Source organism: Vulpes lagopus, chromosome X, assembly GCF_018345385.1.
Source record: "Vulpes lagopus strain Blue_001 chromosome X, ASM1834538v1, whole genome shotgun sequence".
Taxonomy (NCBI): domain Eukaryota; kingdom Metazoa; phylum Chordata; class Mammalia; order Carnivora; family Canidae; genus Vulpes; species Vulpes lagopus.
Window position 1 is genome coordinate 110,926,251 of NC_054848.1, and position 27,494 is coordinate 110,953,744.

At 37.3% G+C, this 27,494-nt stretch overlaps 1 protein-coding gene across 1 annotated transcript in view; it reads right to left on the reverse strand.

The window, feature by feature from the left end:
- The window catches only part of LOC121482688 (protein argonaute 2-like), a 109,052-nt gene that overhangs the window by 1,748 nt on the left and 79,810 nt on the right, over window positions 1–27,494 (reverse strand). Inside the window, exon 5 of the mRNA XM_041740504.1 lies at window positions 155–208. Within this exon, the coding sequence (XP_041596438.1) occupies window positions 180–208 (29 nt within the window). The 3' untranslated portion in view covers window positions 155–179. The remainder of the gene's footprint in view (window positions 1–154; window positions 209–27,494) is intronic.

Here is a 27,494-nt window from a genome sequence, read left to right on the forward strand (position 1 = left end):
ACAACATGCTAAATGTACTAGGTATCCACTGAACTATACACTATAAAACAGTTAAAATGACACATTTTGTATTATGAACATGTTAACAGAATAAAATAAAAGCCAATCTTTGTGATTCTTGGTCATGGATTTAAACACCAACTTGGGCACTTACCAGCTGTGTTATCTTGGGCAAGTAACTAGCCACATGAAGGCTCATTTTCTGTAACTACAAAAATGAAGATAATACCAATCAGGTAGGAATGTTTTAATGATTCAAGATATATATAGATACATTACTGACTTGATCATCAACAGATATTCAGTAAATGGCAGTACTGGCAGGGTGGTAGTAATGACATTGGCATCATTATAAAAATGGCTTTACTGGCAATTCCTAAAGTCTAAACTTTGGCCTGGTCAACTAAAACACAAACTAGTTAGTTGGCACAATACCTTTATTAATTCCCTGAGAAGGAAGTTATATTTTTCCCAGTTTAAAATGAGAGAGAATTAAGATTCTGCATGTTCTTCAAATATTACTTGAAAGTACGATTATTAACACATTATACAGTATGTTATGGCTGTTTTTTTTAATTGAGAGGAATGTATTTCACAAACAACAAAATAAGATAAATAAGTTAGAGATATTCCTTGTAATACTTTTATGAATTATAATTTTCAAGCTCTGAAAAGTTACAAAAACGGTTCATGATGGTCCTGATTATTATATGTGAGGTTATACACCATTAGTTCTGTAGCTTCATTTTTTTTAATCTGAAGGCTTCAAATGGACAATATTTCTAATATACATTCTAAGTCTTTCAGTTTCATGGAAGCATTATTGAAATATTTAAATGCAAACAATATGCCAGGCACTACAATAGCCTAAGTGATGAAGATATATGACTAATCAAAAAGAACATGTTCATATAGTCTACTAAACAAGAGAGACATTAATTAAATTACACCCAAATGTATATTATTACAACATTGATGAGTGCTATGAAGGAAAAATACAAGTTAGGAAGGGTACGAACTAACCAGGGAGATCTAACGAGGCTCTCTTGGTAAAATGCTTACTAAGATTAAAACTCAAAAATGAATACAAACCTCAGAGTACAAAACAATTTGTAACTAATGGTGAAACTGAAATGTTAGATTATATAGGGAGTCCTATGATTTTGAGAGTTGTGGAGACATATTAAAACTATAAATAAGAGCCAAATGGAACTTCCAGATATGAAAAACAATATATGAAGTTAAAAGTACACTAATGGTATTAATAATGAATTAGAAACTGCAGAAATAAAGATCAGTAAAATAGAAGGTATAGCAATAGAAACTATACAAGCTAAAGCAGAGAAAAGAAAAAAAAGCTGAAAAAAATTAAGCAGACATATGAGTTAGGGTCAATATCAAGCCTTATGATGTGTGTTTTTTTTAGAATCCCAGAAAAGAAAAAGAGAAATTTACATAAAAAAATATTTGAAGTGGGTGATCAAACTTAGTTACCTAATTTTAACTCTGCCTCTGGCTGAATAAGTTATCATTTTGAGATAATCAAACTGGTTTACTTATGTAAAGATTGACTCAAAATGAATCCTCAAAGAGGAGCTTTGTATCTGTGTTCAAACTACCCTATAATCCAAGAATTGCACTATTAGGTATTTACCTAAAAGATACAAAAACATGATTTGAAGGGACACATCCACCCTGATGTTTATAACAGCATTATTAACAATAGCCAAATTATGGGAAGAGCCCAAATATCCATCGACTGATGAATAAGAAGATGGTGTGTGTGTGTGTGTCTGTATTGAAATATTATTCAGCCATGAAAAAGAATAATGAAATCTTGCCATTTGCAATGAGGTGGATGGAGATGGACAGTACTATGCTAGGGAAATAGGTCAGTCAGAGAAAAACAAATACCATATGATTTCACTCATATGTGGAATTTAAGAAACATGGGGTGGGGGAAAGAGAGAGGCAAACCAGAAAACAAGCTCTTAACTATAGAGAACAAACTGAGGATTGCTGGAGGGGAGGTGGGCAGGGGATGGGTTAAATGAATGATGGGGAATAAGGTGGGCATGTGTCGTGCTGAGCACTGGTGATGCGTGGATGTGTTGAATCACTATACTGTACACCTAAAATTATTATTACACTGTATGTCAACGAACTGGAATTTAAATAAAAACTTGAAACACAACGAAAAGCAAACAAAGATTCTCTTCCACCTCTGCCAACAAGAAGAGGCCAAGGATGAAACAAGAGAAGAGGCTTTCATGAAAATTTGATGGAAAAGAGCAGACAGAACAAACCACAGTACAAATTCACTTTTAAATATCTTTCATTATAAGGGAGATCTTTTCTTTTGAATTTTAAGAAAACAATACAAGCAGCCTGTTAGCAATGATTTCAGCATGCTTCATAAATCAATCTGGCTTCTCATTCTTTTATTTGAGAAAACAAAATGAAGATAACAATGCTATTTGCTGCCATTTCAAATTTTAAAGCAGTAGCCCAAATTAGCAGCATATAAATTTTACCCACTAGTCATTATTATTCCTTCAGGTAACCTAATTTTTCCAACACCATCTTTGTTCAAGGTCATTGAATTCCATGATTAGATATTCAGAATTGATGTTGCTGTATGCTATTATTTTACAAATTAATTCAAATATAGTCTAGATTTGCAATCAAATTCATCTTCACCTTCCAATTTGTTTTGAAAATTATTCAGTCAATAAGATATTTTATTGTAATCCACCAACAATGATATGGGTATTAATTGGCTAATTAAAATAACAATTTGGGATCCACTGGAGGAAACTGAACTCTATCTGAACCTGATGGCAGAAGGCACTTAAGTTACCATTGCAATCTACTTTGCTCTCCAAACAGGAGAGCAGACTGTTAAATAATCACTGTTTATAGCAGTAACTTTTAAAAAATATTTTATTTATTTATTCTTGAGAGACACAGAGAGAGGCAGAGACATAGGCAGAGGGAGAAGCAGGCTCCCGGCAGAGTCCAATGTGGGACTTGATCCCAGGACTTCTGGATCATGCCCTGAGCAGGCAGATGCTCAACCACTGAGCCACCCAGGCGTCCCTATAGCAGTAACTTTCAACAAGGTACAGAGCTAGCCTGAGAATGGGAGCAGGCCACAGAGATGGCTACGATTTTAGGGCACTCCCAACATCATCCACAAACAATTCCATTTACCAATTACTAAGTCCTCAAATTCTTCTATTAGAGAATTTCTCCTTTAGTTTAAGGCTTTGGAAGCTTTTAAAACACTAGTCCTTCTGAAAGAAGTCATGCTTAATGTACTTCTTTTCCTTTTTTTAAAAAAAAGATTTATTCATTTATTTGAAAGAGAGAGAGAATGAGCAGTGGGGAGGAGCAGAGAGAGAGAGAGAGAAGCCAACTTCCTACTGAGCAGGAAGCCTGATCCAGGCCTTGATTCCAAAGCCCAGAGATCATGGCCTGAGCCGAAGGCAGACACTTAACTGACTGAGCCACCCAGGTGCCCCAATATACTTCTTTTTCCATGAAGAAAGTTCTCTGGCAACTGAAACTAATAACTTACTTTGCTATACACGGCATTGATTTTTCCCAGCTTTCTTGAGATATAACTCACATATAACATTGCATAAGTTTAAGGTGTATAATGTGATGATTTCTTATATGTGTATATTGCAAAATGATTACCACAATAAGGCCAGTTAACACATTTATTACCTTGCACACTACTTTTTTTCATAATGAGAAATTTTAAGATCTATACTCCTTAAGCTTAATCATCCTCATGGTGTTAATCATATCCTATCTCAAGAACAGGGCTTGGTAAAGAGAAGTGGAAAACTGTAAGTACTCTGAAATCCAAGCAAAATCCAAGCAAAGGTCCAAAAAGTAAATGGGAGACTAAAGATGCCAGAAACAAATCTAATTTTCACTTCCGAATGAGCCTTTTCTCAAAAGATGAATCAACAAGTCATCAAGTCACAGGGTGAGTTCATTTTGGGTCAGCCTAGTGCTATGCATTTGCCCTGAGGATGAGAGAGATCTAACACACACACTGAACATCTAATGTGTATCAAATATTGTGGTAGGCACTTAATTATAAACATGTTACCCCTAAAAGCCAAATGAAGAGAGACCTTGGGAAGCTACTGTAATAATTCCTGTCCAAAACAATAAAACAACAAATAACAACAACAACAAAAAAAACCCTCAAAAATGACAAGCATACAAACTATGGCAGGGGAGTGAAGGCTTTATTTTATTTTGATATAACTTGGTGACTGGCTGGAAATGGAAAGATGAAAAAGGAGGGAACAAGGATGAGTGCCAGGTCTTATTTGGAAGACTGAGTGAGAAAAACTGGCAACATTAACCCTCTACGAACTGTAAGAATCAGTGTGTGTTATATAAGAAGAGGTGAATTCAGAATGGTTGGATTCGGTTTCTGTTATCTGTATTATATTCAGTTGGAGACACCTGGAATTTAGAAGAATGATCCTAAACTAAGATAAAAATAGATAAAACTTGGTGAACAGATTAGATAATTTGTAGAAAAGATAATGAATAAGAGGAGGACTGTGGTCCAGCCTCTAGGAAATATTTTATTTTTCCTTCAACTATTATATATACTATAAAATACTCACCACAAAAGTTTTTTACAGTATTATTGACTATATTGTCTATGCTGTACTCTTCATCCCTGTGACTTACTTTATAATTGGAAGTTTGTACCTCTTAATCCCCTTCACCCATATTGCCCATCCTCCTACCTTCCTCTCCTTTGGCAAACACCAGTTTGTTTTCTATATTTATGGGTCTGTTTCTCTCTTTGTTGTTATTATTGTTGGTACGGTTTATTCATTTGTTTCGTTTTTCTGATTCTACATGTAAGTGAAATCATAAAGTATTTGTCCTTCTCTATCTGGCTTATTTCACTTTAGCATAATATGCTCTAGGTTCATCTATGCTGTCGAGAATGGCAAGATTTCATTCTTTTTTAATGGCTGAGTAATATTCCATTATCTATATATGCCACATCTTTTTTATCCATTCATCAGTTGATGGACACTTAGGAAATAAAATTTTAAAAACAGGCAACGAAGAAAGTTCAGTGAAGGAAACTGAGGAAAAGCATACAGTGACATAAGAGGAGTCTAGGAAGAGAGTAATTTCAGGTACGACAAAGGAAGAATGTTTCAGGAAAGGAATAATCCACATGACGTTTGAGAGACCATGATCAGTAGAGTGATGGGAGCAGAAGCCAGATTTCAGTATGTTGATGAGTGAATGTAATGAAAAAATGAAATTAACACTGTCAATGGAGAGAAAGGCAGAGACACCCAGACAACCTAGAGATTCCTGAAAATAAATGACATTAAGCCACAGTGTGGATGAGGGCTGTTACACATAATCATAGTGGCAATATTTAACACACACAAGGGATGAACCAGAGGTAAGAAGTCAGATGCAGTTTATATATCCCAAATGAGATTAAGAAGAAGGGAGATCAAAAAAGAGAATTAAAGTGGGGCAGCAAAGCTCAGACAACCTAAGAAATGCCCAGTGTTATAGACAATCAAATTACGAAACTAATTTTGGAACTCAGGAATATCTGATTCCAATTCCAGGTTCTTTTTGCTATGCCAGTCTGCATACTGATAAGCCTTGCCTCAGGAGAGTCAACATCATATACCCGAAGAGTTACGAATATAGATTACCTTGGACCAGTATGAAAGTTTCTAGGCATCAGGAACCAAAACTTGTATTCTAAGGCTAGTTGTGTATGAAGAAGTACAATTTTATATCACATATTGACTTTCTAGAGGAGCTCCAAATTCCTCTCTTAGATAGTAAGGGAGCATCAGAAAGAGTCTTTGGAATATGACAAATGTTGAATTCCAGATATGCAATTGACTTGCTATGTGAACTTTAGTAATTTACTTAAATCTCTTTGCACTTCAGTTTCCTCATATGTAAAATGAAAAAAAATCAACCTTGTTGGTTTGAGGAATTTTTTAAAAGATTTTATTTATTTGACACACACAGACAGAAAGAGAGAGAGAGAGAGAAAGCACAAGAAGAGGGAGGAGCAGAGGGAGAGGGAGAAGCAGGCTCCTCACGGAGCAGGGAGCCCAAAGTGGGCTCAATCCTGGGACCCCAGGATCATGATTTGATCCAAAGGCAGATGCTTAACCAACTGATACACCCAGGCACCCCATTCAAGGGATTTTTATAAACTTATTTAGGTATGTTTTCCACTGAGTAGGTACTCAATAAAGGTTAGCTCCTTCCTCCTTCTTTTTTTATCATAAGGGCACTGGCATCTACACCTAATGAACCCTGGTACACATGAATTAGAGTACAAAACAACAAAGCAGGGTTCCTTTAGACCAGAATTTTTCAGAAGTTTCTATGCAACAAAAACTTCTTTCAAGAGCAACCCAAAAATTACTGCCTACTAGCCTTTATTATAAATATATATTGTTCTTCTCTTCTCTGCCTCTCTCTCTCTTTCTCTCTCTCTTTTTCTCTGTCTTTCATGAACAAATAAATAAAATCTTTAAAAAAAGAAAGATTTTATTTATTTGACAGAGAGCAAGAGAGAGAGTGAGCACAAGCAGGGGGAGAGGTAGGCAGAGGGAGAGGAAGAAGCAGGCTCCCCACAGAGCCAGGACCCCCGGGATCATGACTGGAGTGGAAGGCAGACGCTTAACCGACTGAACCACCCAGGGACCCCCATTTTTTGTTCTAAATGTATCTTTAGTGCTTCCAATTTTTTATGAATTCACATGCCACTTTCCCTACTACACCATAGTATTTTTATTTTTTGTTTTATTTTTTTTTCACCATAGTATTTTTAAATTCAAATTTAAAAAATTATGTCTTTATTTTTTAATTTTAAAGATTTTATTTATTCATGAGAGATACATAGAGAGAGAGGCAGAGACACAGGAAGAGGGAGAAGCAGGCTCCATGCAGGAAGCCTGATGTGGGACTCGATCCCAGGACCCCAGGATCATGGCCTGGGCTGAAGGCAGTGCTCAACCGCTGAGCCACCTAGGCATCCCCCCAAAATTATATGTCTTTAAAAAATTTTTTAGTGGTTGCTTTGAGTTTGAAATATACATTTACAACTAATCTGAGTCCACTTTCAAATAAAACTATAAAATTTCATGGGTAGTAGAGTACCTTAAAATAACAAAATAATTTTAGTTCCTACCTCCTGTCCCCTATATAATTATCATTCATTTTATGCATGCATAAAGATACATTATAAATAAAATCAAATACATTGTTGTCATTATTATTTTGAACAAACTGTAACCTGATGGATTATGGAAAAGAGAAGTTTTAATTTTTATCTTCACTTATTCACTCTCTGATGATCTTCCTTTCTTTATGTAAATCCAAATTTCTGACATATCATTTTCCTTCTCTCTGAAAAACTTCTTTCAACATCTCTTGCAAGGCAATACTGCGGGCAACCTCTAGCACCTAAATGTGAGACAGGACCATCAAAATCCTAGAGGAGAGGGCAGCCAGGGTGGCTCAGCGGTTTAGCGCCGCCTGCAGCCCAGGGCATGATCCTGGAGACCCAGGATGGAGTCCCATATCCGGCTCCCTGCATGGAGCCTGCTTCTCTCTCTGCCTGTGTCTCTGTCTCTCTGTGTCTCTCATGAATGAATAAATAAAAATCTTAAAAAACAAACAAACAAACAAAATCCTAGAGGAGAAAACAGGCAGTGACCTCCTTGACATTGGCTATAGTAACTTCTTTCTAGATATCTCTTGAGGCAAGGGAAACAAAAGCAAAAATAACCTTTGGGACTTTATCAAAATAAGAAGCTTCTGCACAGCAAAGGAAACAATCAACAAAACTAAAAGGAAACCTATGGAATGGGAGAAGATATTTGGAAATGACATTTCTGATAAGAGTTAGTATCCAAAATATATAAAGAACTTATAAAACCCAACATCCCCAAAATTAATAAACCAGTTAAAAAATGGGTAGAAGACATGAATAGATATTTTTCCAATGAAGACATCCAGGCGGCTAATAGACACATGAAAAGATGGTAAACATCACTCATTATCAGGAAAATACAAATCAAAACAATAATGAATTATCACCTCATACCTTTTAGAATGGCTAAAGTCGACAGCACAAGAAACAACAGATGTTGGTAAAAATGTGGGGAACGGGGAACCCCGCTTTTGCTGTTGGTGGGAATACAAACTGGTGTAGCCGCTGTGGAAAACAATATGGAGGTTCCTCAAAGAGTTAAAATAGAACTACCCTACAACCTAGCAATTGCATTATTAGGTATCTACCCAAAGAATACAAAAATACTAATTCAAAGGGATACATGTACCCTACTGTTTATAGCAGCATTATGTACATTAGCCAAACTATGGAAAAAATCCCAAATGTCCATCAACTGATAGATGGATAAAGAAGATGTAGATGTAGAATGTAGATGTAGGTTGTGTATATACACATAATGGGATATTAGCCATGAAAAATGAAATCTTGCCATTTGCAACGATGTGGATGGAGCTAGAGAGTATTATGCTAAGTGAAATAAGTCAGTCAGAGAAAGACAAGTATCACATGATTTCACTCATATGTGGAATTTAAGAAACAAAATGAATGAGCAAAAAAAGGGAAAAAAGGAAAAAAGAGAGAGGCAAATCAAGGAATAGAGTCTTAACTATAGAGAATGAACTGATGGTTACCAGAAGGGAGGTGGGTGGGAGGAGGGGTTAAATAGGTGATAGGGAGTAAGGGGTACACTTGTGATGAACACAGGGTCTTGTATGGAATTGCTGAGCCCCTAAATTGTATACCTGAAATTAACATTACACTGTATGTTAACTAAGTGGAATTTAAATAAAAACTTTTAGAAAAAGGAATGTCTATCTCTCTGTTACATTACTCATCTGTTCTTGCATGCTGTCTACTTTATCCTGTAGGGCCTTAACATATTAATCATAGTTGCTTCAGATTCCTGGTCTGATAATTGTAACATCCTCGCTATATCTGAATCTGGTGTGATGCTCCCTCTGTCCTTTGTTTTCTAGCTTTGAGTATGTCTTATAACTTATTCTTTTAGGTGATATACTGGGTGAAAGGGACTTCTAAAGATAGGCCTTTAGTAAAGTGGTGGTAAGCTTTAAAGGAGGGGAAGCATTCTATATTCCTGTGATTCAGTTTCAGTCTTTTGGTATTTGCCTCTGGACTGTGAACTTCATAACTGTTTCTAGTTTTACCCATCAGGTGGGACAGGATGGCTAGAGAGTGCTGGAGTTGGATATTCCCTTCCTCCAGGAAGATTAAGCTCTGATAAAACCCCAGCAGATTAAATACTAGTAAAGTAGTTTCTCCTTAGGGCAGACTTTGCTATGAAAAACAGAAAGCTTGGGTGTATTTCAAAATAGTTCCTTTTTCCTTATTCCTGCAGAAAATACTAGGGGATTTTTTTTTAAAGATTTTATTTATTTACTCATGAGAAACATAGAGAGAAAGAGAGAGAGGGGCAGAGACACAGGCAGAGGGAGAAGCAGGCGCCATGCAGGGAGCCCGACGTGGGACTCGATCCTGGGACCCCAGGATCACGCCCCAGGCCGAAGGCAGGCATTAAACTGCTGAGCCACCCAGGCTGCCTGTACTAAGGGATTTTTGATATTCACTGTGAGGACCGGGCAGAGTTCCTGGAGGTAAAACTCATAAAAGTATAGGGATCACCCCGTAACTGGGCCTGTGGAGTTTTTGACTCTCAGAGTTGTTCATCCAGAGTTTCTAGCAATTCATCAATTACAGTTTTTAGGTTTTCCTATCCTAGCACTAGTTCTTATGGAGGTTTCTGCTCCTGTAAATTTAATTTTCTGTATTTCCCTGTATCTCTCTCCAATTCCTGGGAAAACCATTTATCCTGTGACCTCGTGCCTCTTACGGATCTAAGAAGAGTTGTTGATTTTTTTTACATTTGTTTAGCCTTGCACCAATTTTTTTAAACGTAGTACCAATCCCTAAGTTCCTTACATGCCGAACTGGAAACTGGAAGTGGCAGAAAGGAGAAATAAAAGTTGAAGAACATATCCAAGGTAACAAAGCTAAGAAGTAATTAATCCAGACTTGAACCCAGTGCCAGAGCCCACTCTCATAACCACTGTCCTGAAATGCCCTTAGATTATTCTCCATACTTATGGACAGCATATTGGTTATGTGTGAGCTCTAGAGCTAGATTCTTTAGGCATAAATGCCAGTTCTTTTGCTTTTACTAGTGTATGACTTTCTGCATAGGAATACTGTAGAAGTTAAGTGAGTTAGTGTACATAAAGTACATACAATAGTGACTGGAAATGAGAAAAGTGGAGGCATTTGGTATTGCCTGTAAGAGCCAGCAATCTCATCCCTCACCTACCATGAAAAATAGTCAGATGTGGGGATCCCTGGGTGGCTCAGTGGATTGGCACCTGCCTTTGGCCCAGGGTGTGATCCTGGAGACCCAGGATCGAGTCCTGTATCAGGCTCCTTGCATGGAGCCTGCTTCTCCCTCTGCCTGTGTCTCTGCACCGCCCCCCCCCACTGTCTCTCATGAATGAATTATATATATATATATATAATTGTAAAAAAAAAACAACTCAGATGTGTGTTTGGAGGGGGGTGATGGTGGTGGTGGTGGTGGTGGATTTATAGCATCTCTTCTCTGTAAACTGCAGGTGGAAGAGAATCCTAAAACACCCATTTGTTTGAATTGCTCCAACCCATATAGCTCCTTACTGCATGAAGTCAGGAGCATTGAACCAACAGCATTGATATTTCCTGGGGGGTTGTTAGGAATAGAAATTCTAAAGTCCCATCTCAGACCTACGGGGTCAGAATCTGCATTTTAATAATAATGCCAGGTGAATAAGTGGCACATTATAGTTTGAGAAGCTCTGATATATTAGAATGGTCAATAACATAGGCTTTGGATTCAAATCTACATGGGTCCTAAGCCAAGTTCTGTCAATTAACAAGTTCTGTGATCTTTGGGCAGGTTCTGCAAGTCTGCCTCTTATCTCCTCAGCTATACAAATCGAGCAATAATAATGACCTATCTCATGAGGCTGTTGAGAGGATTGGCACATGGTAGGTGCTCAGTAAACAAATGTTAATAGTTAAATTGTCACAATTATCATCAGAGTTTCCAGCAAGGCAGACAAGGCAGATGGAAAGCTGTCTCCGTGGAGTAGGATATGAGAGAGAGGAGAGAGAGCGAGCGAGCAAGTGAGCACTTGGGGATGGATCAAGGCTGAAGAATGACCACCTACAGTAGGTTATTGAATGATGGTGGAGAGAAGAGTATTATCTTGAGGAAAGCCTAGAGAGAACAAAAAGGGGTAGAGTTGAAAGGGCTGGGCAAAAACAGCACGGTAAGAACAAACTGAAAATTGGAAGCCAGGAGAAACCAAGAATTAATGGAGTGCAGAATGTGACTCATGGTGCAGAGAGGAAATCTGGTCTCTCACACGGGGGCATATAGTACGATTGTGAGTTTATCCACTTGGCTTACTTGGACTGAACACGGGCTCTTCCAGCACCACTCCCAGAACATCAGGAACCTGGTTTAGTGAATCAAGGGTGTCAATCCATCTCATCTACTGCGAGCTGCATCCTTCCTAGGATGTAAAGCAGTGGTTCATGGGGCGCAAGAGGAGCAAGACTTTTCCTTTATTCAGATCAGTGTCTTCGGAAACACTTTCTGTACCCACCTAATCTAACTAGCACTCACTCCATCTCTATCTCAGTATTTTAATTCTCTCCATGTTATTTATGGTTACCAGATGGTTTCCTGTTTGTTTGGTTGAATGTCTCCTCTAATTAGAATTTATGAAGCTCCGTGAGGTTAGGTCTTTGGGGAACTTGTTTGTAAACTGTGTCCTCCTGGTATAGAACAGTGCCTGGTGTGTAGTACATTCTCATTATCAGTAACTGTGGAATGATTAATACGTTTCGCTAATTTGTTCTACTCTCATTTCCATGTCTTATTTCTTGTTCCCCTTTTCTGACATTTCTTTCCCCCCTCACATTCCTCTGTGGGTGTCCTTTCCATTCTATATAACCTCACTCACATCTCACTTCCTCCACGTCTTCCTTTATTCTCCAGTCAGAAACAGTGTGTTCAACTTAATCTGTTTTATTTGTAATAGCCATTTTTTTTTTGTTCTAAGAAAACAATTAGAGGAAAACAAGGGCATCATTTTGGAAAATTATTGCATTCTTCTAGTTAAGCGTTTAGGTGGTGGAATTGGACAGCATGGATTTAAATCTCACTGGGTTGCTGTATAATCTTGTGTGACATATTCAACCTCAGTTTCCTCCTTTGCAAAATGTGGACAAGTAATGGTAACTACCTTGAAAGGAAATAGCAAAGAATAGATGCAATCCTCCATATGAAATATTTAGTATATTATAAATAGGCACTTCATAAGTTTTATCCTTCATTGTCATTACCACCAGTACTAATACTATTAGGGGCTCATATGATTATTGATTGTATTTTATTGTAATGATATTAAACTTTATAAGGTATCAGTTTACTTATATACAATATTCTTTGAAAATAAATATAAAGTCTATTTTCATTATGCCTCATCTTTAAAATGTACTCTTCATGGTTATTCATAAATTATCATTGATATCAAAGTGGCAAATCCAAAAAATAAAAAAATAAAAGTGGAAACTCCTTTTACTATAGAATATATGTATTTTAAATGGTCTACGGGTACATTTCATAAAAGCTTGTTAAGAACATAACAATTGTGTCTAAATTGTAGGTTCAGGGTTAATCACAGGCCTTCACTCTGGTTTTTCTTCTAACATAACAGGTATGATTTAAATGGCAAGATTATTACACCTTTTATCATGACAAATAATATTGTTTCTCACCTCTAGTAACAATTATGATTATCTGACTCTTCTACAGTACCCTAAAACTTTATAATATGGCTATATATCTCCTGAGGTTTATGAGCACTAGTCTGTACTAGAAAATCTATATTAATAATACACTCTATGTGAACTAAATTGAATTTAAATAAAAAATTAAAAAAATTTAAAAAGGAGTGTACTTGACATGATGAGCACTGGTGTCATATGGAAGTGTCATATCACCATAGTGTACACTTGAAACTGTATTATTAACAGTTAATATTAATCTGTGTATTAACAAAAATGGGATTAATTTTCCAGACTATTTGTAGAAAGGCTCTTCTTTAGAAAATTTAATTTTTTTAAAGTTTTATTTATTTACTTGAGAGAGAGAGAGAGAGAGAGAAAGCAAGTGTGCCCACAGAGTGAGACAGAGAAGCAGACTCCTGCTAAGCAGGGCCCTGGGATAATGATCTGAGAGCCAACGGCAGACACTTAACGGATTAAGCCACCCAGACACCCCTAGAAACTTTAATTCTTTAAAGTTTGTCAAAGTAGCACTTGCATAACTTTCATAGAAATCAGTTTTGGCCATTTAAATGTATGAGTGTGAGATGATTGTGTGTATGTGTGTGTGTGTGCATGCATGCATTTGTGTATGTGTATATTTGTGTGTGTCCTCGATTATGCCTATATGTATAGTCACATACTCAGTTTGAGTTTGAGAGGAACATCTTTTTGCAAATAAAGCATGCATATAAAACATACTACCAACTTATAAAGACACGCTTCCAAGTAATATGTGTGACCACCTTCTGATCATGACTTAATGCCTTCCAGTTCTCTTCTTAGATCAATTGTTATCTCCTTTCAGAATTCACCAGATCTAAAGTACTTCCCACATCCTGCCCCTGAGCCATTCTCTTCTCTCCAGGAAGGAATTTCCAAAAAAAACCAAACCAGGAACTTTCTTTGTTTCCCTTAGTTTTTTCCCTACCATCTGCTAATAGGTGCCCCATAAATATTTGTTAAATGAATTAATATATGCTGTTCACAGCTGAGATTTAGCAGTGAGAGCTCTAGTCCACTAGTCCAGTGGTTCTCAAATTTAGCTGGGGATAAGAAATCACCTGGAAAGCTTTTAAAAATCTCAGTCATCAGAACTCTGGAGATTCAATAGGTCTGCTATTCATTCAATAGGTCTGCTTTGTTCACTGCTGTTTCCCTAGCACAACATGGGGCCTAGAGCTAGGGTTCAATAAATGGAAAGTAATTGGTATAATCATTACTCATATAATTATGAGTACTTTTCTTGTAGTAACCTTCAGCCTCATTCCCTGCCTCCAGTTGCTCCCTTGTCCCTAAATTCACATACACATCCATTTCACTTTCCATCTTACCCATGGGATGCTGTTTTGAACTAGGAAAACTGAACATGGCACCACCATGCATAAAAAACAGTGCATCATTCTCTATTTTCTTCAGGATGAAGTCTAAAATCAGGATCTTTTACAAGCTGACTCCAGTGTATCTTTTCAACCTTTCCAACACTGAACCTCTCCCGGTAAATCAGCCTTGTGTATGCTATTTCATCAGTCTAGAATGTTCTTTCCCTTTGTGTCAAATCCCTTTTATTTACTCTAAGATGTACATATAGTATCACCTCCTCTGGGAACCTCTTCCGAATTTCCCAGGCTTAGTTAGCACTTAGCACAGAACCATTATATATTAAGAACGTAAGTCATGAGAATAAAAAGGCACAGCGTGGGGAATGGAGTCAATGATACTGTGATAGTGCTGTATGGTGACAGATGGTACACTACGCTTGTGGTGGGCACAACATAACATACAGACTTGTCCAATCACTGTGTTGTACACCTGTAACTAGTGTAACATTGTGTGTCAACTATAATCAAATAAAAGGATTTTTAAAAAGAAGCTAAAATAACATAAAGGCAAATATCCTTATTTATGCAGTTCTAGTATCAGTTATAGTTATTTTGGAGATTTGTTTATTTTTTAATGAGAAGCCAGAGGCAAAAGCTTGGAGCGAAGTGAAGGTCAAGCCTGAACTAGCGGGCTAAGGGATTTTCTTTGCTATTTTATCTCTCTACTGACTCTCCAAGAATGAGGTGAAACTTTGACGAGATTTTTCTCTCAGAGACAATCTCTGTGACCTTCATGTCAGTCTTTTGTCAGAAGCAGCATCATGACATATCATTCGAGAATAAAAATAAGGTCTTTGAAAGGGCTTCTAACTAGCTGTGGTCTGGGCCTGCAGCAGCATACTCAGGTGTGTGCCATTCCCTGCGGAGCAGCATGTGGTAGGGAGCAACTTTCCTGGAAACAACCTGTTTTAGTCACAGTTCTTTTGCTTACTAGAGGTGTGCTCTTGGGTAAGCCATGTTCTATCTCCAAGCCCCAGTTTTCTAATCTGTAAAATTAGAATAATGAGTAAATAACCACCCTACTTACTTAAAGAGTTGGGGTGTTTTTTGTCCCCAAGTTCCCCAGTTTTAATCCTATTTTAGAGAAGACTTTCTTCTTCTTCTTTCTTCTTCTTTTCTTCTTCTTCTTTCTTTCTTTCTTTCTTTCTTTCTTTCTTTCTTTCTTTCTTTCTTTCTTTCTTTCTTTCTTTCTTTCTCTTTCTTTCTTTCTTCTTTTACAAAGGTAGTCATTGGATCAGAAAAAAAAAAATTGAATGGTTTAAAGACCCAAGAAATATTCCCAGGGATTGGAGAATGATATTCACTGCAGTCATGTGAAAGTGCTTCCAAGCAAAAGCTGCTGATGGCAGAGGAATGAGAATGTACAACCCTTTGGGACTTATGTATGGCTTGATGCAGAAGCTAATAAACACCAAACTTTTTGAAGACTTCTTATTTAAAACAAGAGAATTTAAACATTCTAATTTGTAATATATCTATTTTTATTTTGATATAAAGCGCTTTTCCACCCCAAACTTTCAAGTTAATGTAACATTCTAGGATGTTGCTCTGTTGTTTATCTCTGAAGGTCATGTCTGGGCATACCAGTGTGTGAAGTCTAGTTTTAATTTGTTATCTTGGGGGAGATGATGCAGAGAAGGGCCGAATATACTTACCTTGGTGCTGAATTTGGGAAAACCGTGTATGCCTGGAATGTGTACTATGTTTTTCCTTGCTCACCTATTTTATCACTTCCTTTGAGCATCTAAAGAGCCCTTCCCTTTACCCTTAACAGAAGGGGAAAGCACAATGCTAATTTTGTGTTCTTATGTGGCGAATACTGCATGTTGTGTCAAATTTGGCTTTCTAGCTATTTTTATGATCTGGAAAGCCAACACAAATCTTCACCTCTTTGGGGCTAGGATTTAAATTAGTGACCTTAGACCTTCAAAGTAAAAGCCTGCATTGGCTATGCTTGGGGACAATTAGGGTAGTTTTCCCAATCTGCCACCCACCCCTCACTACCTACCCTTGCCACTGCTTTCAGTGGCAGGATGAAGTTTGGTAAAGCAATTTCCCAGTCTCAAGGTACTAAAATATAAATGCTAACATTCACCCACAAAGACTTTCCACTGATCTTCCATTAAAGCAAAGACCAAATGCCACTTATGAAGGATCTTGGCAAAAAGTGTATAAAGCCTTCATAAAGTAAAAAGCCAGTCATCCATTCCACTTTCCTGGGGTCAAGGCAAAGTAGTTCCTAGGGAGGCATCTGGGCTGCAGACAGCACTTTGCCTTGTAAGTGAATGTTTCTCCACTACTGGTGCCAAAGTGTCCACATCTGGGTGAGCGTATAGGATACAAAACCAATAAAGAGAAGCGTTGGGGAAAATCTCTGTCTGCACTAATGAAATGTAGGATTTGTTTCTTGGAATCTCTCTGTCAAGTGAGCACGAAGGAAGCAACTGCTGGGCCCTGGAGTTGGCTGGCTCTGAAATGTTCTGCATATTCAGTAGCACATGTTCCTGTGTACAGCTCATGGAGGCAGGTGTGCCAGTCTCTATTTGGTAACCAGCCATCTGTTGGGTACATTTTTGTATGTGGTGTGAGGAGGCAGCTACATGATGGCTGATCATCTTGCTGATTAGAGTGCTGTGCCTGTGCTGTTTGACTGTCTGAGGGGCTTTTGGTCATGTTGGACCATGTTTGCCACTGAGGTGTGACTCCCTGTCCTGTTGCTTCTTCATGGTCTGTCAGGATGCTCATTTGAGGACTGTAGAAAGACTCTATGGGTTCCCAAATGAGCTTCTGAAGTGTGGCCTGTTTGCAAAGGTGACAACCCTAAAGCCATAAACATCGCTTTAGGTGGGATGGTTGAAAAATCAATAAAACTTGTCTACCCAGACATGGATTCTCCAGTCCCTTCCCTTAATTCTGTGCAAAGATTATTCCTCCTGGGAAGTGCCCTTTACTTGTTACTAATGTGACAGAGTCAGGGGTCCAGCAATACAAGATGAGGAGCAATATAGAAACACCAGAGTAGGTGTATATCCTGAATCTTCCTGGAATAGATAGTAAGTCGGTAACCAGGCCCAACTGTTTGGTAGTCTCAGTAAACTTCACATGATGACATTTCCACATGGCTTTTAAAAAAGAAGTCTGGGTAAAAAAATACAAGTTTTATTTTGAATTAAAGTAATTCCATCTTATGTTCAGGTTTTTTTTTTTTTTTTTGGACTGCCAAAATACTTCAATCCTGGGCTAATTCAAGGTTATCTTATACGTACCACTATTTCTCCCACTCTCCCCACCCACTGACAAGTAAATTCACCGTCCTCAATGCCACCCCTGGTAGTGGTAAGGCAACCACCATTGAGATAAATGGCAGTGGCATGGCCCTTGCTGCTTACAAGGCAAGAAATGGAAGCGTTGAGCTTGGTATTCATGACCACAGCTATCTGGCTCCAACCTCCATTTCTAGCTATGCTTCTTTAATCTCCTTCACTCAGTGACAATCTGTAAAGTTCTACATCTATGCTTTCACTCACAGTTTTTGAAAATGTAACATGGAAAGTTGCCTGGCATGCTGCCTGGAACATAGTAGGCATTATGTGAATATTCCTGAATATTCTTCCCTTCATTCTGCCCATCTGGCTCATCCATCATTTTTTAATTCCATTGCTACTTCCTCTATGAGGGCCTGTTATTACTAATAAAACTTGTATAGCTCCATGGGTTAGAAAATATAACATCCATTTTATCCGTTTTTTAACATGAAAAGCCAAAAGATAGGTTTGTTTTCTCTATATTACATAAAAGGACACTCAGGTTTAGAGAGTAGAGTAACAGGCCATATTCACAGAGCTAGTAAATTGCAGAGCTGGAAACTGTCTAACTAAAAAAGAAGACAAGACATATATAGTCAATGGTCCTAAGAATTACTCAGAACTCGGGGATAAAGATTTGACTTTTACAATTTATTTCTTTACTTCTTACTGAAATAAGTGTCCTGTATATTTTTTAAAAATGAACACACTCTTAGATTATTTTTAATGAAGAACTAAAACAAGCCCTTACCTATTTCCTTCTTTTTAAAAATTTTTTTATTGGAATTCAATTTGCCAACATTTAGCATAACACCCAGTGCTCATCCTGTCAAGTGCCCCCCTCAGTGCCCATCACCCAGTCACCCCAACCCCCTGCCCACCTCCCTTTCCACTGCTCCTTGTTCATTTCCCAGAGTTAGGTGTCTCTCATGTTTTGTCACCTTCACTGATATTTTCACTCATTTTCTCTCCTTTCCCTTTATTCTCTTTCACTAATTTTTATATTCCCCAAATGAATGAGACCACATGCCTATTTCTTTCTGAGTAGACAACTGATGTCCACACTATAAGATCCAAAGGAGAGGTCATGTCATAGCACATGACTTGTGTTTTAAGTTTTGTTTGTATTTTTTTCATTTGCTCATTCTTCTCCCAGATCACCAGCCCACCTGTTTGCAGTGTTGGAGAAGCATGTTTGCTGCTGTTGTCAAATACGAAGAATTAAAAATTTTAGGGAGAGGAGCCTTCTCATTGCACTCCATGGTCTCTCTTCAGAAAGCAGAACATTGTGTTATCCTGATTGCCCTTGAACAAGGAAAAGAGTCAAGCTGGCTTTAATGCTAGTGTCCACTGTGCATGACCCCTCTAGAGGTCAGGATATTTGACCAGTTTGATTGTTAGCTCCCTTCTGCTTTCACAGCACATAAAGCTGGGAAGACATATAATACAAACAGATCAAGGGAACATGAAAAGACTGATGAGATGGAAACTACTCCACTGCAAAATATGGATGGAATAAAGTTAGAACTGCTAGAAAATGATGCCGACCTCTAAATCCAGGGAGGGAAAACAAGGCAAACCATTAATGTGCAAAACCGACTTCTAAGGGATAATTGAGCACACTGCAGTGCAGAGGTGCTAGAAAATCAGGGGAAAATCTTCACTACTCATTTTTTGAAGGTTCCAGAGGGAACCGATGATAAAAATATGACACAGTTCTTTCTAAAATTCTTGAAAATATTAGGGCTAGAGATGGCTTTTTTAAGCAGGGGAAGGATTTAGCAGAACAACTAGCGAAAGAAACTCAATCCGAGATTGCTAGTCATAATTATGTTCTTTCTCACAAGATACTTTTACAATGAAAAAATTTAGTAAGTCAAAACATATTTATTTCCAGTCAAGAAATCCAGGATATTTTTGGATGTGGTTGGAAGTAAGGAACTCCAGAATTTCAATGGAGTTTGCATTTTGGCCTAATAACCAGGATCACAGAAGGGGTTTGAGAAGTGAACATATCTATAAAACCCAACTAAGATGCACGTATCATGAGATCTTTATTTAGATTGACTTGACTTGTCTATTTTACTGACTTTTGAGGTAGTTCTCCTTACTTTGGAAACAAAGCTAATATTTGTTCTGATTTAATATTCACAACAGCTTGTTATTGTTAAGGGAAGTATTATTAATAAATTCATTTTGCAGTTGGAAAAAACCCTGAAGCTCAGAAAGGGCAAGTTATTTGCCCATGTCCCACTGCTCTTTCATTTAATAAGTATTTCTGAGCTCCAAATATATATAAGAAACTTGAAATGGAGGCATGAAGATGAATGATCCCAGAATGGCTAAACAAAATGCATAAAATGCTTGTCCTCAAGGAGATCAACTTCTACTGGGAAAAACACTTAAGTAGAAAAATTATTCCAAAATAATAGATGCACTAATAGAGATATAATGTACAGGGAGCAAAGAGAAGTAGGGGTACTTGGCTCTTCATTAGGGGGAAAGTAGAGTGTTCTTAAAAAAGACCTCACAGAAGAAATAAAACTTGAGTGGAATTTTAAAGAGGAACAATACAATTTCTAGGAAAACATAATGCAGAAAGGCATCAGAGGGGAATAGCTATAGAGATCTATGCATCTTAAATTTTAATGTGCATGTGAACAGACATGTGAAAAAACTGCTCAATATCACTCATTATTAGGGAAATACAAATCAAAACCACAATGAGATACTACCTCACACCAGTCAGAATGACTAAAATGAACATTGGAAACTACAGGTGTTGGCAAGGATGCAGAGAAAGGGGAACCCTCTTACACTGTTGGTGGGGATGCTAACTAGTGCAGCCATTCTGGGAAACAGTATGGAGGGTCCTCAAAAAGTTAAAAATAGAGCTACCCTCTGACCCAGCCATTGCACTACTAGGTATTTATCCAAGGGATACAAATATAATTATTCAAAAGGAAACGTAATCCTAATATTTATAGTGGCAGTATCTGCAATAACCAAAATATGGAAAGAGCTCAAATGTCCATCAATGGATGAAGGATAAAGAAGATGTGGTGTGTGTGTGTGTGTGCATGTGTATATAAAATGAAATATTACTCAGCCATGAAAAAGAATGAAATGTTGCCATTTGCAATGATTTGGATGAAACTAAAGGGTATTACGCTAATTGAAATAAGTCAATCAGAGAAAAGCAGTTATCATCTGATTTCACTGATGTGTGGAATTTAAGAAACAAAACTGATGAACATAGGGGAAGGGAAGGAAAAATAAAAACAGAGAGGGGGCAAACATAAGAGACTTAACTATAGGGAAGAAATTAAAGGTTGCTGGAGGGGAGGGGGCTGGAAGGCTGAGGTAACTGGGTGGTGGGCATTAAGGAGGGCACTTGAAGTAGTGAGCATTGGGTGTTCTACGTAACTGGTGAATCACTAAATTCTACCTCTGAAACTAATACACTATATGTTACACTATATAAATTTTTAAAAAAATTTAAAAAAGTAAAAAAATTAATGTGCATGTGAATCACCTGTGGAGCTTATCAAAAAGCTGATTCTGAGTGAGCGGGTCTGGTATGGAGCCTGAGATTGTGGATTTCTAATCATTTTCCATGTAATGCTGATGCTGTCTTGGGAACAGCAAGGCAGCAAAGAATAGAGGTAGATTTGAATACCCGGCAAGTTTTAGTCCAAGGGCCACCAGTGGTAGACCTCTGCATAAGGATGGAGCCCCAGGGAAAACTGAAACCTAAGGTTTGAGAGGAGAGAAATGATATTAAGAAGTACTGGATAGGTAGGAGGAAAATTTAAATTTTTTTTTTTTTGTGATAGGCACACAGTGAGAGAGAGAGAGAGGCAGAGACATAGGCAGAGGGAGAAGCAGGCTCCATGCACCGGGAGCCCGACGTGGGATTCGATCCCAGGTCTCCAGGATCACGCCCTGGGCCAAAGGCAGGCGCTAAACCACTGCGCCACCCAGGGATCCCAGGAGGAAAATTTTAAAAAGAAGCTAAAAGCAGAGAGTTTAAGAAGGAATTAGTTAACTGTCTTAACTGTTCTATAACATACAGTCAAATAAGATATTAAAAATGCTCATTCAATTTAGCATGTAAGTAATCAGTGTGGACCACCTCAAACATTGTTACTGTGGAGTATACTTGGTCTGCACTGTCCAGTACAACAGCAACTAGCCACATGTGGCTACTGAGCACTTCAAGTGTGGCGACTGTGAATTGAGTAAGCTGCCAAGTATAAACACGTTAGTTAGATTTTGAAGACTTAGCATACGAAAAGAATATAAAATACCTCTCTAGTAATTTCTCTATTGATTACATATTAAAATGATAATATTTTGGATGTACTGGATTAAAAGGTATTATTAACCATAATTTTACTTATTCTTACTTTTTTAATATGGCTACTAGAGATTTTAAAAGTACACGTGTGGCTCACACATGGCTCATATAATTCTATTGGACAGTGCCAATCTAAGCAGACAAAAATTGGGCTTGGAGCAAAAGGAAGTAAGGATGTGGATACAGTGAGTAGAGTGAAATATAAGATCACTATAGGAAAGCAGTTTTTAGATAGGAGAGGATTGAGTGTATTTATAAAGGTAAGGTGCCAAAATAGAGAAAATGTTAAAGACAAAGAGGAAAGTTCATAATTGATAAATGATAGAGTGGTTATTGAAAAGCATAGGCATGGAAGTACATCAGTCTTAGGTTTAATTTCTGACTCTACTACTTCTATTTTTAAAATTTTCTTCAAGTTTTAGTTAACATAAGGTACAATATTGGTTTCAGGAGCAGAATTCTGTGATTCATCACTTAAATACAACACCCAGTGTTCATCAGACCAAGTATCCTCTTTAATATCCATCCTTCACTTAGCCCATCCCCCACCCACCTCCCTCTATCAACCCTCAGTTTATTCTCTATCATTAAGTCTTTTATGGTTTGTTTCCCTCTCTCCTTTCCCAACTCCTCCCGTATGTTCATCTGTTTTCTTAAATTCCACATATGAGTAAAATCAGATGGTATTTGTCTTTCTGTGATTGACTTATTTCACTTAGCGAAATACATTTTAGCTTCAACCATATCATTGCAAAAGTCAAGATTTTGTTCTTTTTGATGGCTGAATAATATTCCAGTGTGTGTGTGTGTGTGTGTGTGTGTGTGTGCACGTGTGTGTGTATATACCACATCTTCTTTATCCTTTCATCACTGACTCTACTACTTCTTAACTGTGTGATCTTGGGCAACTTATCTGATCATTTTGGGATTCATTTTCCTTACCTGTAATGTGGACCTGATAATAGTTCCTAACTTATAGGGTTGTTGAAGGATTGTGTGAAATAATATACATGAAGCACTTAACACAGGGCCTGGCACACAATAAGCACTTAGTAATTGTTAGCTATTACTGATACCCTTAAGATACAGAAGATTCCAGATATAGAAATTTATCTTGCATGGGAAGGAGTGTAGGTTTAGGGCTTTTCATGTCTGATTACTGATTACTTCTTTTTTTTATTTTTTTATTTATTTATGATAGTCACAGAGAGAGAGAGAGAGAGAGGCAGAGACACAGGCAGAGGGAGAAGCAGGCTCCATGCACCGGGAGCCTGATGTGGGATTCGATCCCGGGTCTCCAGGATCGCGCCCTGAGCCAAAGGCAGGCGCCAAACCGCTGCGCCACCCAGGGATCCCTGATTACTGATTACTTCTAATTCATCAGTGAAGTAGGAAATAAGATCATTTGTGAAGAAAGAAAAGTAGGCGGTGAGAATGAGAAATCTGTCAGGAACATGTAGACATGCTTCCAAGCAGTGTTGGCGGTCCAGCTAAGGTTGGAGACCATGGATTTGTGGTGGCACCTAACCATGAAGTGCAGGGCTTATGTATGTAGGGGACAAAGAGGGCAGGTGGTTGAATTGGTTTGGTCTGGAAGTATGTTGGAGAGACACAGCAAAAAAGCAGTGGAGGATGCTAGCAAGATAGCAGCTTCAGTGATACGCAACAGGGTCTAGCTAAGTTAGATACTGAACAAAGTGCAACCAGCAAAGAGGTAAAAAGATTGGAAGAAATGGAAGAGGATAAGAAATGGGGGACTGAAAGGAAGTTAAGGAACAAGTAGAATGGGAATAATGGAATAAGGAGTAGGAGTGGTAGAAAATAATGGCTAGAGAATTGCATATATGAATTTAAGATGCCAGCAGTGGACCAAGTCCTGATAATGACAAGGTCTAAAGAGTAAATTGAAGTAAATGTAAAGGTTACTGGAATCTAGGAACCAAGATCATGGTGTTGGTTGGGTTCTTTTTCTAAATTCTAGGTTAGTATTAAACAATAATAGAAATAATGATGGCCTTTCCCACCATAGCTTTAATATTAATCTCTTAATTGTTTGGTCATTTAATATGAAGTTAGATGAGTGTTTGATTTGGTATTTCTAAGAAAAACGTGGTAAGAGAGTATCTTTACTATTTATGAACAGGCTTCTTATCAGAAAAAGATGTTAGATTTTTATAAAATAGTATTTGGATTTTTAACATATTGGCATCTATTAATATGATAATGTGGCTTTTATCCTTTGACCTATCAATGGTATAAAACATACTAAGAGATTTCTTAATATTGAGCCATTTTTGGAATAAAATCTACTGGCAAGATTTTTAAAAAATATTCTGCTGGATATAGATTCTGCATGTGAATGTGTAAGTACAATCTATGGGTAGTTTTCTTTTCCTAGCATTGTCAGGTTTCACTATCAGGTTTTATCAGCTTAACAAATGGAATTGTTAATAAAAATTGCTTTCCTTTTAAACTGTTACCAGATCTAGGCAAAAAGGTAAAATGTTTTACATATTTAATTTGTACAGTAACATTAGGAGGTAAGAATGGGTATGCGTGAGAGAGACAGAGACAGAGAGAGGTGTAATCTCTATTTAAGAATGATGAAAATAAGGCTCAGAGCAGTCAGCTGACTTATTCAAACGCACACAATTTTAGTAACTGGCAGAACTAGGAACTGAATTCAGATATGCCTGATTCCAAAGCCAGGACTTTATTATGCTATATAATCTATTCAGATTTGAAAAGAAAATATACATGTATTCATATGCTCTGAAACAGTGTAACAGCATAGAAATTACACATTTATTGAAGATTTGAAACAAACTATCTGTAAAACAATAGGAATGTGGTGCTTTTATTGAGGTAGTTCTTTTGTTTTTAAAATTTTTACAGTAGGAAAGAATTGTCCAATTTTATTTTAAGTGCAAGAAATTACAGAGTTTCAAAAAGAGAAATCTCCAATTTGTTGGAGCTTTATTTTTTTTAATTTAGTATAGTCACTGTGCTGTACATTACATTCCTCTGACTTTATAACTGGAAGCCTGTACCTCTTGACACTCTTCACCAATTTTGTCTCCCCCTCAAGCACCTTCCCCACTAGCAACCACCATTCTGCTTTCTGTATCCATAAGTTATCTTTTGCTTGTTCATTTGTTTTTTAGATTCCATATATAAGTAAAATCATACCTTATTCGTCTTTTTCTGTCTGACTTATTTCACTTAGCATAATCCCCTCAAAGTCTATCCAAATTGTTATGAATGGGAAGATTGTATTCTTTTCTATGTCTGAGAGGTACTCCATCCTGTGTGCGTGCACGCCCGCGTGTGTATATAACATCTTTTTTATCCATTTGTCCATATAGATAGTTTTTTGACAACTTTTTCCATTTAGTTCATGTCTCTTGCAGATTTTTTACTTCTTGAACCAAGTGTTAATTTTTTTTTAAAAAATGATTATTTCCTTGAGAACTTTATACCTTTAAACATTATATATGAGTACTGTTTTAAAAATGTAGTACAGTGGCTATAACCTGCCCCTCGACCATTTCACTGCTAATGCTAAATAGATTAAACTTGCCAGAGATTTGTCTAAGTTACTGGAATTTTGAAATAACCATTTTTTGATTTATTAATTACTACTGCCCATTTCTGTTATCCAATTTACTACTCTCTGCTTTTATCGTTATTGGCTCTTTCTTCCTGCCTTTGATTTTTTTTTTTTGGTCTTGTTATTTTGCAACTGTATTTATTAAAAACTAAAATGAAATGTACAGAGTCTAGTAATTCAGATCTCTCTTCGTTCAGCACATGTACTTAATATTAACTGGAAATTATAGATCAGAGAAGAAAAGTATCGACTAAAAGAAAAGAACGGCATTTGGGTTAGTTCATAGAAGTGGAAGGACTTAAATTAATGAAGTGAAAGCCAGCTATTTAGGTTAGTCAAAACCTGAGGCAAGAGAGAGACCTTTGAGGGAAAGAGACAAACCTACACAGTAAAAGACAGAGTGGAATAATGGCTTAAGTTCTACTAATGATAAGAATGCTGATGGCCAAGAGCAGAATAAAAATCTTAACAGATAAAGTGCAAGATCTTTGACTAAGACCATAGTCCATTTTTAGTTACTTTAGCACTAGGTCTCCTTCTTTAGGTTAATAGCATTGCAATAGGAAAAGTACAAATAAATAAAATAAACAATAACTGGGGCTGAAGTGACATGTTCCAGCTAGTTCTTCTTTGAGGGAAGTTTGGGAAAGAAGTTTTAGAGACATACATGATGCAAAAAATATGGTGAAGAAAGACTTAAATATAAAAGTTAACTTGGGCTTAAACTTTCACATACTTTCTACACTGTTGCTTCTCTAATTTTGGTGGAATCAGTGTTAGATAAAAGTTATATATACACACCACGTTACTGGTCTACTCTGCCATCATTACTTACGAAGAGACTTGAGAAATTAGGGAACATGAACTGATAAAAGAGAGACATACTCTCCTGATATATTATATGAAGTTTACAACAGTTTATTTTTTTTAAGATTTTATTTATTTATTTGAGAGGGTGTGCATGTGAGAGAGCACAAGCAGGGTGAGCAGCAGAGGGAGAAGGAGAAGCAGGCCCAGCAGGGAGCCTGACTTAGGGCTCAACCCCAGGACCCTGGGATCATGACCTGAGCCAAAGGCAGATGCTTACCTGACTGAGCCACCCAGGCACCCCTGAAGTTCACAACAGTTTAGGTAGCTTGCTCTTTGCATGGATCTCCATGTCTATCATCACACTGGGACAGGCTATCCAAGCAGGGGAGTAGGGAATAAAACAGCAAATCTACACTTATATCTTTCAATTAATCCTTACACAAGGATTAATAGCAACAGAATGGTGCTATTCAGGTACCAGTAGAAATACATGTACCCAATCCAATGGGGAAAAAATAATAACTAAAATATAATTGAAGTATAACATAGCATAGATAAAGTGCTAATATGAAAGAATCCAAAATTCACTTGGGTTCCACCCGACAATATTATAACATTGCCAAAGTAGTTACAGATGCCTATAGATGGCAACAAGCAAATGATCACATATACATTCCTTATAAACTATATCACCACACAACAAATGATTAGTAGAGCTTTTCCTGTCTTCATTTGGAATTCATTTTAGCTAGGGAAGGATACCACACGCATACACAATAATTATTATCAGCTTGGAGGATAAAACATAGTTTAATCCATCAGGAGTAACTTTATAATTGAAAATATACATGCACCCAACATCAAAGTGTCTATACAATGAAAATATTAATAGATCTAAAGAGAGACATAGATAGCAATATAGCAGTAATTAGTAACAACATCTCACCTTCAACAATGGATTGATCATCCAGACAGAAAATCAACGAAACACTGAATGTAAACCTCACTTTAAACAAATGGCATTGGGCAG